Genomic DNA, 11,941 nt, shown 5'->3' with positions numbered 1-11,941 from the left:
GTGTGGGGACACATCAGCTGGGAGTTGTGGCACTTTGCTGGGGCACTGCCCTTGCAGTGGAAGCACAGAGTGATGCCATCCAGCTGCTCCCTGCCCGCTGGCCGGCCTGGGGGCATTTGCCATGTTTGGAATGGCTCAGTGCATCCTCTCTGCTGCGGAGCTTCCTCCCAAAACTCACCTAAATAATGTTTTACAGCAATCCATTGCAGCCTTTTTTAAAAAAGAGATATAAATGGAGGATGTGCACACGTGCAGCCGTGAGTTTGTGTGTTGTCACGTGTGTGTATCCATGGAAAATGAAAGTTCAGAATTCCTACATTTATATCTGTATATCCTAAATGATAATTAAATTATATCTGCACCTGCCTAAATACTTATCCTTGTGCATTCCTGCATCCATGTCCACATCCTAAGGCCACCCCAAATCAGCTTGGTCCTGCTGGAGCAGGGACCCTCTGGCTGCAGGAGCCCCTGAGGTGCTGCTGGAAATGCTCCAAGTCCCAGGACACAGGGAAAAGGCTTTTTTTCCACCAAATAAATCCCACCCCTCATCCTGGCTCATGGAAACCTGGCCCTGGAGCAAGTTTGTGTTCACAGCCCAGGAGGGAGGACAGTGCCAGCCCCCACATTCAGGTCAAATMTCCTCAGCTGCTCCCAAATTCGCAGCCTCCTCCCTGGGAAACTTCAGCCGGGGTTTATTGGGACAGACCGCAGCCACTGGGGGAGGTTTTGGCTCCTCTTTCTCTCCGTGGCTTTGTGGGTTGGGTTTTTTTTATTCCCCTGAGGCTTTAAGGGTTTGCTGTATTACCGCTGGGTTTAGGCAGCAGCCACAGCTGGATGCAGGGCTCGCTTTGAGAGGCTGAATTTTCTCTCTGGGAAGCATGTCAGGCTTGTAGAGAGGAAATTGGGATGCAAACGGGGCTGTTCAGGATCAGCTGTGAGGGCTGAGAGCTGCCACCAAGCTGAGACTTAGCTCAGACCATGCATGACACAGCAAGAATGGAAACTGCCCCAGATTTCCTTATAAAGAAAGCTCAAAATTATCCTAATTCTATATTTTTCCTCTTTTTTTTTTTGTTGACCTATTTAATTTTTTAATGGAAAATCAGTTTTAAATTATCTTCAGGGTATGCAACACAAAGTATTCATATTTCTCATTCAGAAAATGCAGTTTAAAAAAAAATAAAAAGGGAAAACAACATTATTTTTTATTCTAGCTGCTTCTAGTGTACTTTACTCCCCTGACTCTTTCCCTATGAGTAATTTAAATATTTCCTGGATACTTTTCAGCTCATTTCTTCCCTCTGACACATACAAAGATCAGCTACAGGTGCAAACTGCTGTGATCCCAAATCACCTGGCTTGTAAGACAAGGCCATCCTTAATTTAAAAGGAAATGAAAGGTGAGGGGAAGCTCATCCTGCTTCCCTCTGGATAAGCAGGGAATAGGGATGGAGCAGAGTTGATGTGTTTTATAATTGTGATCCTTGGACCCTGCACGGCTGCATGAGAAGGGATAGGAGGTTTTGTGGAAGCTGTAGGTGCTCGTAAAAGGCATTTGAATGGCTGGGGGTGGCTTGTGCTCGTAGTAACACCTTGGAACATGCATATTCCCGAGTTATTCCTGAGCTATTCCCCCGTGATTCCAGCTCCTCCTCAGCAGTCCCCTCATGCTCTCCCCCGCTGACGCAGGTCAGTTAATTTTGGCTTCCAGAACATGCAGTAAATAGAAAGAAGGCAACTGGAAAAAAAACATGTTTTGGTTGGGTTTTTATTCCAAGCTTCAAGCTTCACTGGGATGCTTCACTCCCTGTGTTGCCACCGTGGAGGGCTCTCCCTGGAGGGATAAAGAGACCATGSAATCATCCCCTTCCCTCCCAGAGCACTGCAGGATGTGCTCAGACCTCTCAGCACAGGTGTAGGATGATTTTTGATAACCTCTCTAATACCAGAGAGTTTCCCCTTTGTAAATTAATTCAATCATCAGGTGTGTTATTGATAAAAATCAAGTATTATTTATTAATAATAATAATAATGCATTATACATTATTATTATGTATAACTCAAAAGCATGATTTTTGCCAAAAGCAGCCCTCACTTGGATTCTCCTAATTTTAAGACATTGGTGTTTCAGTAACACCAAGCAGATATTGGGAACTGCAGTCCTGTAAAGGGCTCAGAAATTATGAGCAATACAAGCAGTGCTGAGCACATTGGAAACTCATATATCCAAAACTTCACTTCTGCTTTCATTCTTTCTATGAACTGTTCAATTTTCTTTAATAACCCAAGCACCACAAAGCTTTACTTTTCAAAAATCTTCCTCTTCTGCTCCTGGCATGGTCGCTTTTAAAGAAACTGGAAATACCCCTTGAGTCATGCAACACAAGCAGCTTTGCAAAGCATCCAAAATTAGAATGTAAAATTTAATTGAGAACCCACAACCAGAAAAAAAAAAAAAGACCCAGCCCATACTGTTAGGGTATTTTCCTCTTTAAATTTTATTTTATAATGACAAGGTTACGTCAGCAATGAGAACAGACCGTTGTGCATCGCTCACTTCAGTAACACGTCAAAGGTGGTTCCAGTTGTAAAAATAAATAATAAATAAGAAAGCAGCTGATATCTCCCCATAAACACAGCCAGGGCCACAGCCAGAGGCTCAGAGGTGGSACCAGGATGGGGATGGTGGAAGAGGACTCAGAAGAACATCCCCAGGGTGGTCCTTGGCCCCTTGCTGTGAAAAGCCCAAAYGATGCTGTGCTCTGGCTGTTGCTGGGACTGGGGGCAGAAGACACTTCCCTGGACAGGGAGTGAGGACCAGTGGGATAAGAACCTCCAGGTTTGGTCTGCAGGGATAACAGAGCCATGCAAAGGAGCTCTCAGCAGGGAGCAGTGCTGGGGACACATTCCCCAGGAGCCAGCACAGGTCCCACATCACCCACCCAGGCAGCTGCTGGCACCATTGCTGCCAGGTAGGATCCACACCTCTCCAGGAGCCCGAAATTCCTGCTGAGAGGGACTTTGTGAACAGCTCCCCCCAGGTCTGAGCTGATGATGTGTCCTGCCACCCCTCCGAGTCACTGGACTCACGGCACTGATTTCCCTGACCCCATGGGTTTCTGCTAAAGTGCTGTGGCTGCAGKCTGCTGTCACCATCCAAGGGGACACCAAGCCCAATGATAACCTGTGCAAAGCTCCAGGTTTTCTCCCCCATGTGCAAAATCCAAGTTTTCCATAGGGTGACTCCCCAAAGTGCCTGTTTGACCTCRCTGTTCTGTGCCTAGGACAAGCTGCTGTGTGCTGAGATGCTGCCCACATCCTTTAGAGGAGAAAGAAAACAACATGGGCTGTAAAGCCTCCCTGTACTGCCATCCATGCAAAAACTGTCTCCTGAGACCTGTCTAGCAGCTCTCCCTGCTGCTATTGGCGTACCTTGCTCCCTAATTGTGTTAAATCTGTCTGGTCCTCTCAAATTATTACACAGGAAGGGTGGGAGGCATGCTAAGTGCTACAAGAGCTAAAATAATTTAATTTACAAGCTCCTCGGAGCAAGGGGAGCGTGTGTGTGCTGTCAGCAGTGTTCTAATAAATACAGATACAATAATAATAATAACAACGATGATAAAATAAATAACAATAACAGGAGCAAAACGCTGCGCACGTGACCTAAGGTTCAGTGCAATCTGAAGGTCATGGAGCTCAAGCAAGGGGTAAAAACATCACTGCACGGGAAGGAGGTGGAAAGCTTCAGTGCAAAGCATGCATAGGACACAGCTGGAAGATCGTGGGATCAAAGGAAGGCAGGTGCAGGATCTCTCCAGCTGGAAATGCCACATAGTCTTGGGGCTTTTATCCTGGCCATTCCCTGCGTGTGGGAATGGCAGGTTCCTGCTGCAGGTCAGAGAGCAGGTGGGAGCTCTTCAGTGATGGATGCTCAGGGGGATCCAGCCTCTTMTTCCTGGGCTTGCAGCTCAAATCCCATTTCTTTCTGTCTCTGCGGTGGCTCTGGCCGAGCTGCAAGGGGAGGCRCGGGGCTCCAACGCGCTCCGCTCCTCCAGGGAGGGAGGAATGCCGGGCCCAGCGGCTCCGTGCGGAGCGGGAAGCGCTCGAGGTCCTGGGGATCCTGCTAAAATCCCAGAGCTTCGGCCGAAAGCCCGCCCCACGGACCTGGGCCCCCGCAAAGCCCATCCCAAGGCGCGCCTGCTCCCCCGGCTCGTCCCCCCGCCGCCGGTCGGGGCTGGGGTCAGGTGTGCGACCGCTTGCTGCTGCCGCGGCCGGTGGCCTGCTTGGTCATGTCCTGGTAGGAGGCGGATTTCAGGAAGCGGGGGTACGAGTCCTTCTCCATCAGCGTGCGCGTCTTGGCCTGCGCCTCGTTGAAGCAGGCGGAGGTGGCMCCCGAGAGGTTCTTGCGCGTGATCTCCCTGGTTTCGTGGTCGATGTTCACCTGCAAGGCAGCAGCACCCACAAAAGTTAACTCCTCTCCTATGCGGGGGCAAAAACTGCTTTTAATCCGTCTTCAGATGAGGGTGGAKATGCTCACAATCCTTTCCATCCCTTTGTGGTTGGACTCAATGTCTATTCCAACATTAACTAATCGATGGTGACGGACCACGCGATGTTAGAAATGAAAGCTCTCGTGAACGAGAGCGCATCTTCCCACTGATCCCAGTGCACTTTAATAAAACCCACCAGGATATTTGAYTCCTTTCCCACCCTATCTGATGCCACAGAAAATGCTCTCACCTCCCTGGGTGCCTCATTTTGGACAAACTCCTCGAAGATCCTGTTGGCTTTGGAGGCCAACTTGGTTTTCGACCGAGTCTTTTTGAAGTCCTCGCATGCCAGCCAGAAGTCGAGGTTCTCCTCGCTGAATTCAGTCTTCAGGAAGGTGTGAAAGGCATTCACCCCACCTGGGGAGGGAGAAAAGCAGTTAATGGGACAGAAGACAGGGAGGAGGATGAGGACCAGCAGCAGGCACTGCCTGGCRAGCATCGCCCTGGGAGCTCAGACCGTGACATCTGCAGATTTCCTTTCCCTCCAGGCAAATTCCATCCTCTGAGACACTGCTAATTGGCCTCCAGACTCCAATAAAATCCTTTCCCACAGACAAGTAATCCTCTGGTTTTATTTATCTGACCTTTCTGTAATGAGGCTTCAGAGTATTTTCTTTACAGCTTCGGAAAAGAGCTAATTCTACCTAAGGAGAAGCGCACTGACGCATTGGAACGCTGCAGGAACCAAGCAGCCGTGCCTTTATTTTGATTTCTCAGCCCAGATCTGAGGGGAACGAGATGCTGAGGATGGGAGAGTAATTGCAGCAAGGATTTCAGAGCCCTGCTGGGAGGCTGTATTAAGTTACAAAGCCTGAGATGCTCGTTAGMCACCACGGCACGTGAGGAAGGCTGGAAAAAAAAATACACTTGGCCCCAGACTAGCGCTGTGGAAGGATTTTGCCTGGCTGGGGAAGAGCTTTTAAGGTAGAAAACTACTTTTGGATTGAAATTTGGCACTCCTGCCATTGTGCAAAGCCCGGTGTAAGGGGGGGATTGCATATGGGACTGAAAAAGAGGTCCCATCCATGGGTCTGGAGGTGCTGTGTGCCATGGGGAGAGGGAGACAGCGTCTCACGGGAGCCTGTGCATCAGACACACAGCTAATAGCACAGCGGGGAAATGCTCTGGTTTCTCAGTAAAACAGCTGAATKCCTTCTCCCTCTGGAAAAGACATCCCCGGAGGCACAGGACAGACAGACAGAGGGCAGCAATGCCGCTTTCTGAGCAAGCCCGAGGGGAGGTGGCTGCATCGCTGTCACCAGCAGGCGCTGAGAGCAGGCGCTGGCTTCTCCCGAGCGGGCAGAAAGGGGTGGTCTGGGAATACCGTCACGTTCCCCCTGGCGGGCTGCTCCTCGTGGGATGCCCGTGACAGTGCTCCTGTCCCAAGGCGGCCGTGAGGTGCTGTGAGACAACACTTGTGCCCTCCCAAAAACACCCAGCCAGGAGGAAAGGGCACAGCTTCATGAGGCAGCAATGAGCCCTGTGCATCAGATCTGGGCAGGAAAGGGACCTCTTTCTAAATCCTAAAACACCTCATTTGAGAAGGAGTCGAGGTTTTCATCATACTCTGACTTCGGGCATGGAGCTTACTAAGAGCCCATTTGTCCTACACGCTCCCACTAAGAGAAGAAAACAAGATGCTACTCACTTTTGCTCTTGAGGAGCTGGTCGAAGGACTCCCTCCATTCCAGCACCTCTCGGGAGGAGTCCCTGGAAAAGACAAAAGGACGTAAGGCTTGCTGTTGAGCGGCGAGGGACGGGAGCACCTCAGCTGTGCAGCTCCATCAGTGGAGACAGTGGCACTGAGCAGGAAACCAGAGCGAGAGGCCAATATCCATTACCTGTGGGCTCTCTTTCCTCTCTCCTCCCTTTCTTTTACCTTCCCTGACGGCTCACCCGACCTCAGCTCCATGCTGTTGGCCAGGAGGCTCTCTAGGGAATGCTCAGAAGAACCCTTTTGCGCCGATACAACTCCAGCAGGTTCTCTGGGGAATGCTCAGAAGAGCACTTTTCTGCTGGTACCAGTCCAGCAGAGCCTCCTCTGCAAGAAGACCCTAGCAATATTTAGGGTTTTGTGTTTAATGCTGCCTGCATTCCCCAAGGATCCCAGGCACCGGTGAGACACAGGAACGGCAGGAGCCCTGCGGGATTSTTGCCTCTCGCCGAGGCCCTGCTCTCCGTGCCTAATGCCAGAGCATCCGTTCCCCCGTCGGGTTTTATAACCGCGGCAGCTGGGAAGTGATCCGCCTTCCCGGCCTGCCTGGGTGGGACTATGGGGAGGGGGAGCCGCGCTCGGTGCTCTCTGCTGCGCAGATGGGCAGGAGCATCCCCCGGGAAAGGCTGATCCACGGGGACCTGACCCGGGCTGAGCCTGGGACAGAGTCCTGCTTGGCTTACCTCCGCCTGGAGCCCAGCTGCAGCTTGCTGGAGCTCCCAATCCTGTGTCCCAGCTCGGGTTTATGAAGCAGGATCCCTAAGCGGSTCTTCAGATCCTTGGCTCTGGAAGGGAGGGAGGAAGGGGAGAGGTGGGATCGCTGGACCATCCCAGTGCTGCAGCCACCCCCTCCCCTGGCAGGGGCTGCACCCCGCAGGATCGGGGGGACAGCCCTCGGTCCCCAGCTCCAGCCACTGCTTTGCTCTCTGATGTATGAAATAAATGGTCCCCACTTGCTTCTCCTGCTCCCTGGCAACCACGCTCGGCAGCGCATTCAGCCGCGGGGACTGTTTTCCCCTGCTCGCTTCCCAGGTGCAGACACATGGAATACAAAGCACGGCGAGCTCTTTCCTCCGGGGCAGGTAACAGAGCAGCTGCTCCGTGCCCAGCTGGAGCCCCCGCAGCTCCCCGGGGCTGACCTGGCTCCTTTTCCCATCCCRCTCTCCCGGCAGCGCTCCGCTGCCTCCGAACCGCTGGAAAAACGCAGCGCTTTCTTTCCGCTCGGAGAGCGGGAGCATCTCCCTGCTGCCAGGCTGCTGTTCCCCTGCTTTCTTTGGGGTGCCCCTCGGTCCCCAGGAGCTTGTCAGCAGGCCGTGGAGAGGGCTGCACTCCGCAGCAGCGCCGTGCACCYACCCCATGCCTTCGGGAGCCGGCGGCAGCGATGCTGCTGTGCCCGAGGCTGGGATGCTGCTGCCGGTCCCCGCGGCTCCGCGYCCAGGGCACGGAGGAGGCGCCTCCCTGCCGGGAGCTCTCCACGGCAGCACGGCAGCAGAAGCGGCTCCCGTCCCCAGGGTGCCCCCGGGGCGGCGTGTGGCCCCGCTGCTGTCGGTGTGCTGCGGCTCGCTCGGGCGTCCCAAGGCGCCCGTAACAAAAAATCAGGGTTTAAATGTCAGCCGTGGCTGGCAGGAGGAGCAACATGTCACTGAGCAGTTCAACCGTGTTGACAAAAACACTCCTGCTGCTGTCAAGTTGTGCGGAGGCAGAGCAGGAGCAGCCCTGGTGTGTTTGTACAGCCCGGCACGGGCAGCCCTGTCCAGACTCCCTCCGCATGTTTTACCTCCGCGCTCCYCTCCTGGAGAGCAGACGGGAGGCAGCCGCCACAAATCACTTCGCTGMGTGTTTCTTTGAGGTCTGCACCCCAGTTTCTGCCCTAACATCACGTCCACAGAAGCAGAGGCTGGTSCGGGTGCATCCATTCCAGCGAACCCTCTGCATCCCAGAAGCGCCTTACCTTTCCAGGCAAGTGATGGGGAGCGCGGCTAAGCCCCGGCACATGCTGAGAGCTGGGCACCCAGGCATCCAGCAACTCATCGGCTCCTTACGGGGATGGCCGGGGGGCGCAACAGGCAGCTGCGGCACCACCTGCCCCGCGGTCGTGTGCTGGCGGCTGGAGCAGCGGCGCCGAGCCGCGCTTTATATCGGGTGGGAGGCGGGAGAGCGGGGAGGGGGACCCAGCATCGCTCCAGCCTCCAGCCAACCAAAAGCTGCTCTGGCAGCGCCCGTGAAGATAAGAGCTTAGGTAAGTTTGTGTGTTCTGCTAAGGGAGGGGGGAGTGGGAGGCCCAGGCTTGTCCTTGAGCATCACAGTCATAGCTGCTTCCTCGAGAACAGGAAAAAACAGGCTCGTTCCATCGACGTGTGGAGCCTGCTGAGTAACCGCCGGCGGGTGGGAGAGCGAGGGACAGCACAGACGCGGCAGCGCACGGCCAGAGGCGTCAGCCCCATGCTGCCGCTCCATCCCAATGCCCCGGGGCTCCCAAACCTCCCCGCCCTGCCAGCACTGCCCCAGCGGTTCGAGCAGGGGATGCCAGTCCCAGCCGAGGCAGGCGGCATCCCAGGGCCAGGAGGGTTTGTGCTTCCTGGGACAGTGTGGTATAGATAGAACAGGAGGGTGTGATRATTGCATTTCCCCCTTCATGGCACTGCCAGTTCACAGCTGGAACTGAGAAGGACAATGTCTGGCCCCATGTGCTGGCTGAGGTTGCATTCCTTCATCACAAATTCCCTGCTGGGTGTGTGGTGAGAGAAGGGAAGGGAAGGGATGCACATCAAAGGAAGGCAGAGCAAAGCCATCTGATAATGAAGCATCCTGATGAGACCTCAGAACTGAAAGGAGATTAAAAGCCAGGGAGAGGCTGGAAGCGGGAGGACAAGGACTGAGCCAGCAAAACAGAAAGATGAAGAGAAAGGGTTAAACCAGTGTCAGACTCTGCGCACCAGTGGACCCCAGGRTCTGGTGCCACAAGCTCCAGAGGTCTGTGACATCCAACAGGTCCCCTGTGCCGAGGTCAGGCTCACACAGGATCCCAGAGAGCTGCCCTCCCTGCAATTCCCCAGCTCAGTGACTCTGCAAGGGAGTGACCTTAAACCTCCCCTTCTCAGGGCCAGCCCAGGGCGAGGCCAGAGCTGCCATTTCCCCTCCTCATCCTCTCCCTTCCTCCCSGCTTGGCGCCTGCTCTTCCCAGCTCAGACATTTTTCCAGAGCTCAGGTTGTCTCCTACCCTTGCTGCCTGCATCCATCACACACAGCACTCTGCCAGAGCATCTTTCCCCTGCCAGAGCATCTTTCCCAGGGGAGCTGAACTGTGCCAGGAGGGTGGCAGCACGAAGCCATCTCGGCCCTGGGCCAGGGAGAAAAGCTCCTCTCAAGCTGCTTTGGGAGCAGGAGCATGAGGACATCTGGATGGGAAGCTTTGGGAGGAGCATGAGGCACCTCAGCCCCCGTGAGCTGTAAAAGGGAGTCCTGTCTTTCCCCTACCACTTAAAAAAAAGCCACAGAATGGTCTTGCTCACAGACRGACAGGAAAGATGCATCAGGACTAATGGCTGAACACACATTTTTAGCTCCTGTCTCAGCTGTAATGTAAAAGCAGCCTCTTTCCCGATGGCTCTGGGGTTTTTCACTCGAATAATCAAGTTTAAGTCTTCTTGGTTAGCAGATATTCAGCTACAGATAAATGACTGRAGCCACACAAAGCTCTTATTCATGTCTCCTCTGTGCCTTAAAACCATGATTAGGGCTGTGATCCTCACTGTGGATTTTGGGGGAGAAGGGGAGGGTAAAGGCTGGAGGGCTGTGGGGTTGCTTTGCCTGTACAGCTGCTGAGGAGTCTGTGCTCACAGGGTGGACTGTGCTCAGTGCTCAGGAAAAGTTTTTGGAAGTGCTTGACTACACCAGCCTGGTGATCCAGCACCCTGCTGGGAGCACTGGTGTCACAACAGCAGTGTCACACTGACATGGGCACAGGCTCCTGGTACCCACGGGGAGGGTCACAGCTATTCCAGAGTCACAGAATGGTCAGGGCTGGAAAGCACMTCTGGAGATCATCCAGTGCAYCCCCTGCTAAAGCAGGCTGGCTCTCACCTCCCASCTGTGCTAGGTGACCAGGGCATTTAGGGTGGTGATGCCCTTTCTCCTCACCACCTACATCTCCATCTTCTCCCCTGTTCTCCACACAGATTCAGTGTGAGGCTCAGCAATGCCCTGCCTCATCATTTTGGGGTGTTAAGCAGGGATTCATCTCTGTCCTTTACCTCTCTGCACATCTGCAAAGTCACGGGAGGCTCTGGTAACTCTGCCTGGTGTTTGAGGCATCATCCGAGCAGGTGATGCCAAGAGGAAAACCTCCAGGAGCCCGGCCACGTGTTGCAGGCTCAGGGGACAGATGATTTCTGGCTGCAGTTCCACCGTGCTGGGAACCACGTGCTGCTCCAGGCAGCCAGGCAAATGTAACTACGGCAAAAACACAGCTGGGATGGCAGCAGAGCAATGAGGGGCACGGGGGATGTGAGCCAGAGCAGGGAAACGCTGCACATCCCCGCCTTGAGATGACAGCCTGCTGACCTCCATGCTTTGCTTCAGACACTGTCTGCCTGCTGCTTCTTCCCAGAGAAATAAAGAGCGATGGACAAGCGTGTGTGTGCTGTTTTACCTCGTCCCCTGTGGCAGCTGTTGAAACGCTTGGCTCAGGTGAGGCAAAGCTGATGGTGAGGCAGAGATGAGGAGCTGCCCCTGGTGGGAGAGAGATCCCTGCACAGCCCCAGTGAGGGGGAAGGAGTCCATCAAAGTCCAAATGTCCCTTTTGGGCAGAAGATGCTGACAGCCACGGGAAGCACCACGTTCACACCACGGGGCTGATCCRGAGCGTGGCCCTGGGACACAGATCCACGTGAGCCCAGGCACAGGAGTGRGATTGGGCTGTTCCAGCAAAGAACAAAGCCTGTCTCCTCCCCAAAGCTGGGACAGACCCTTTGCCACATCCACCAGGCCCCTCTTCTGCCTCTGCCCTTGGATGGGGCAGGAGATGCTATTCCAGGACAGGCAGCACGGGCTGCACTAGGTGAGATATTTCATATTGCAGAGCTCTCCCCGGGGTTATGCAACAGSCCCCGAGCCCAGATGTCTTGGTGCTGCTCTGTACCTAATTGAATTACGTGCTTCCTGTCTCATTTAGCTTAGCAGCCTCCCGCGGCCCCGGCTCCGCTGCCGCCGTTATCGTTCCTTGTTTTGGAACACAAAAAACTCGGCTGTGTCGCAACTCCCGGGGCCAGGCTGCCTTCCCAGAACCGTGCCACAGCCTCTCCAGCACCAATCCACCTCCCATCCGTGGGGACCGCTTTAATTTCCACCGGGAAGGTCCTGGCAGCCCAGGCAAGGTGTTCTGGCTGGGCTGTGAGGGCACCTCCTGCATCCACAGCCATCCTGTGCCAGTTTTGGGGGGTGCTGCCACTRACTGTACCCTCAGCAGCAAAGCACACACACCACAAACCCCGGGGATTGCTGCTGAGGCTCCTGGGTCAGTGTTTGCAAAGTGCCAGCAACTTTGGAAAAGAGGAAAATAAATGTCTTGGCCCCAAGCTGCAGAAATGAGGTGGGGAATGGGAAAACAAAGGTTTGCTGAGAGGGTGCAGAAAAAAAGAAAGGCTGTGCCCAATGCACAGTGGGGCTCTGA

At 54.2% G+C, this 11,941-nt stretch overlaps 1 protein-coding gene across 2 annotated transcripts; it reads right to left on the bottom strand.

Annotated features, from left to right (window-relative positions):
- Positions 1–2,364: 2,364 nt before the first annotated feature.
- On the bottom strand, positions 2,365–8,364 carry LOC130583590 (regulator of G-protein signaling 16-like). 2 transcript variants are annotated; one of them, XM_057383048.1, is made up of 5 exons: positions 8,222–8,364; positions 6,954–7,055; positions 6,205–6,266; positions 4,747–4,913; positions 2,365–4,447 (listed from the first exon to the last, which is right to left on the bottom strand). In XM_057383048.1, the coding sequence occupies exons 1-5, from the start codon at positions 8,299–8,301 to the stop codon at positions 4,247–4,249; spliced, it is 612 nt and encodes a 203-aa protein (XP_057239031.1). In that variant the 5' UTR covers positions 8,302–8,364; the 3' UTR covers positions 2,365–4,246. The 2 variants fall into 2 exon arrangements, with proteins under 2 accessions (XP_057239031.1, XP_057239032.1); XM_057383049.1 differs by lacking the exons at positions 6,954–7,055; positions 8,222–8,364 and adding an exon at positions 6,398–6,687.
- Between the last annotated feature and the right edge of the window lie 3,577 nt (positions 8,365–11,941).

Source organism: Malurus melanocephalus, unplaced genomic scaffold, assembly GCF_030028575.1.
Source record: "Malurus melanocephalus ecotype Western Australia unplaced genomic scaffold, MMel_1.1 scaffold_604, whole genome shotgun sequence".
Taxonomy (NCBI): domain Eukaryota; kingdom Metazoa; phylum Chordata; class Aves; order Passeriformes; family Maluridae; genus Malurus; species Malurus melanocephalus.
Note: the sequence above shows the minus strand (reverse complement) of the source record. Positions and strands in the feature narration are given on the sequence as shown.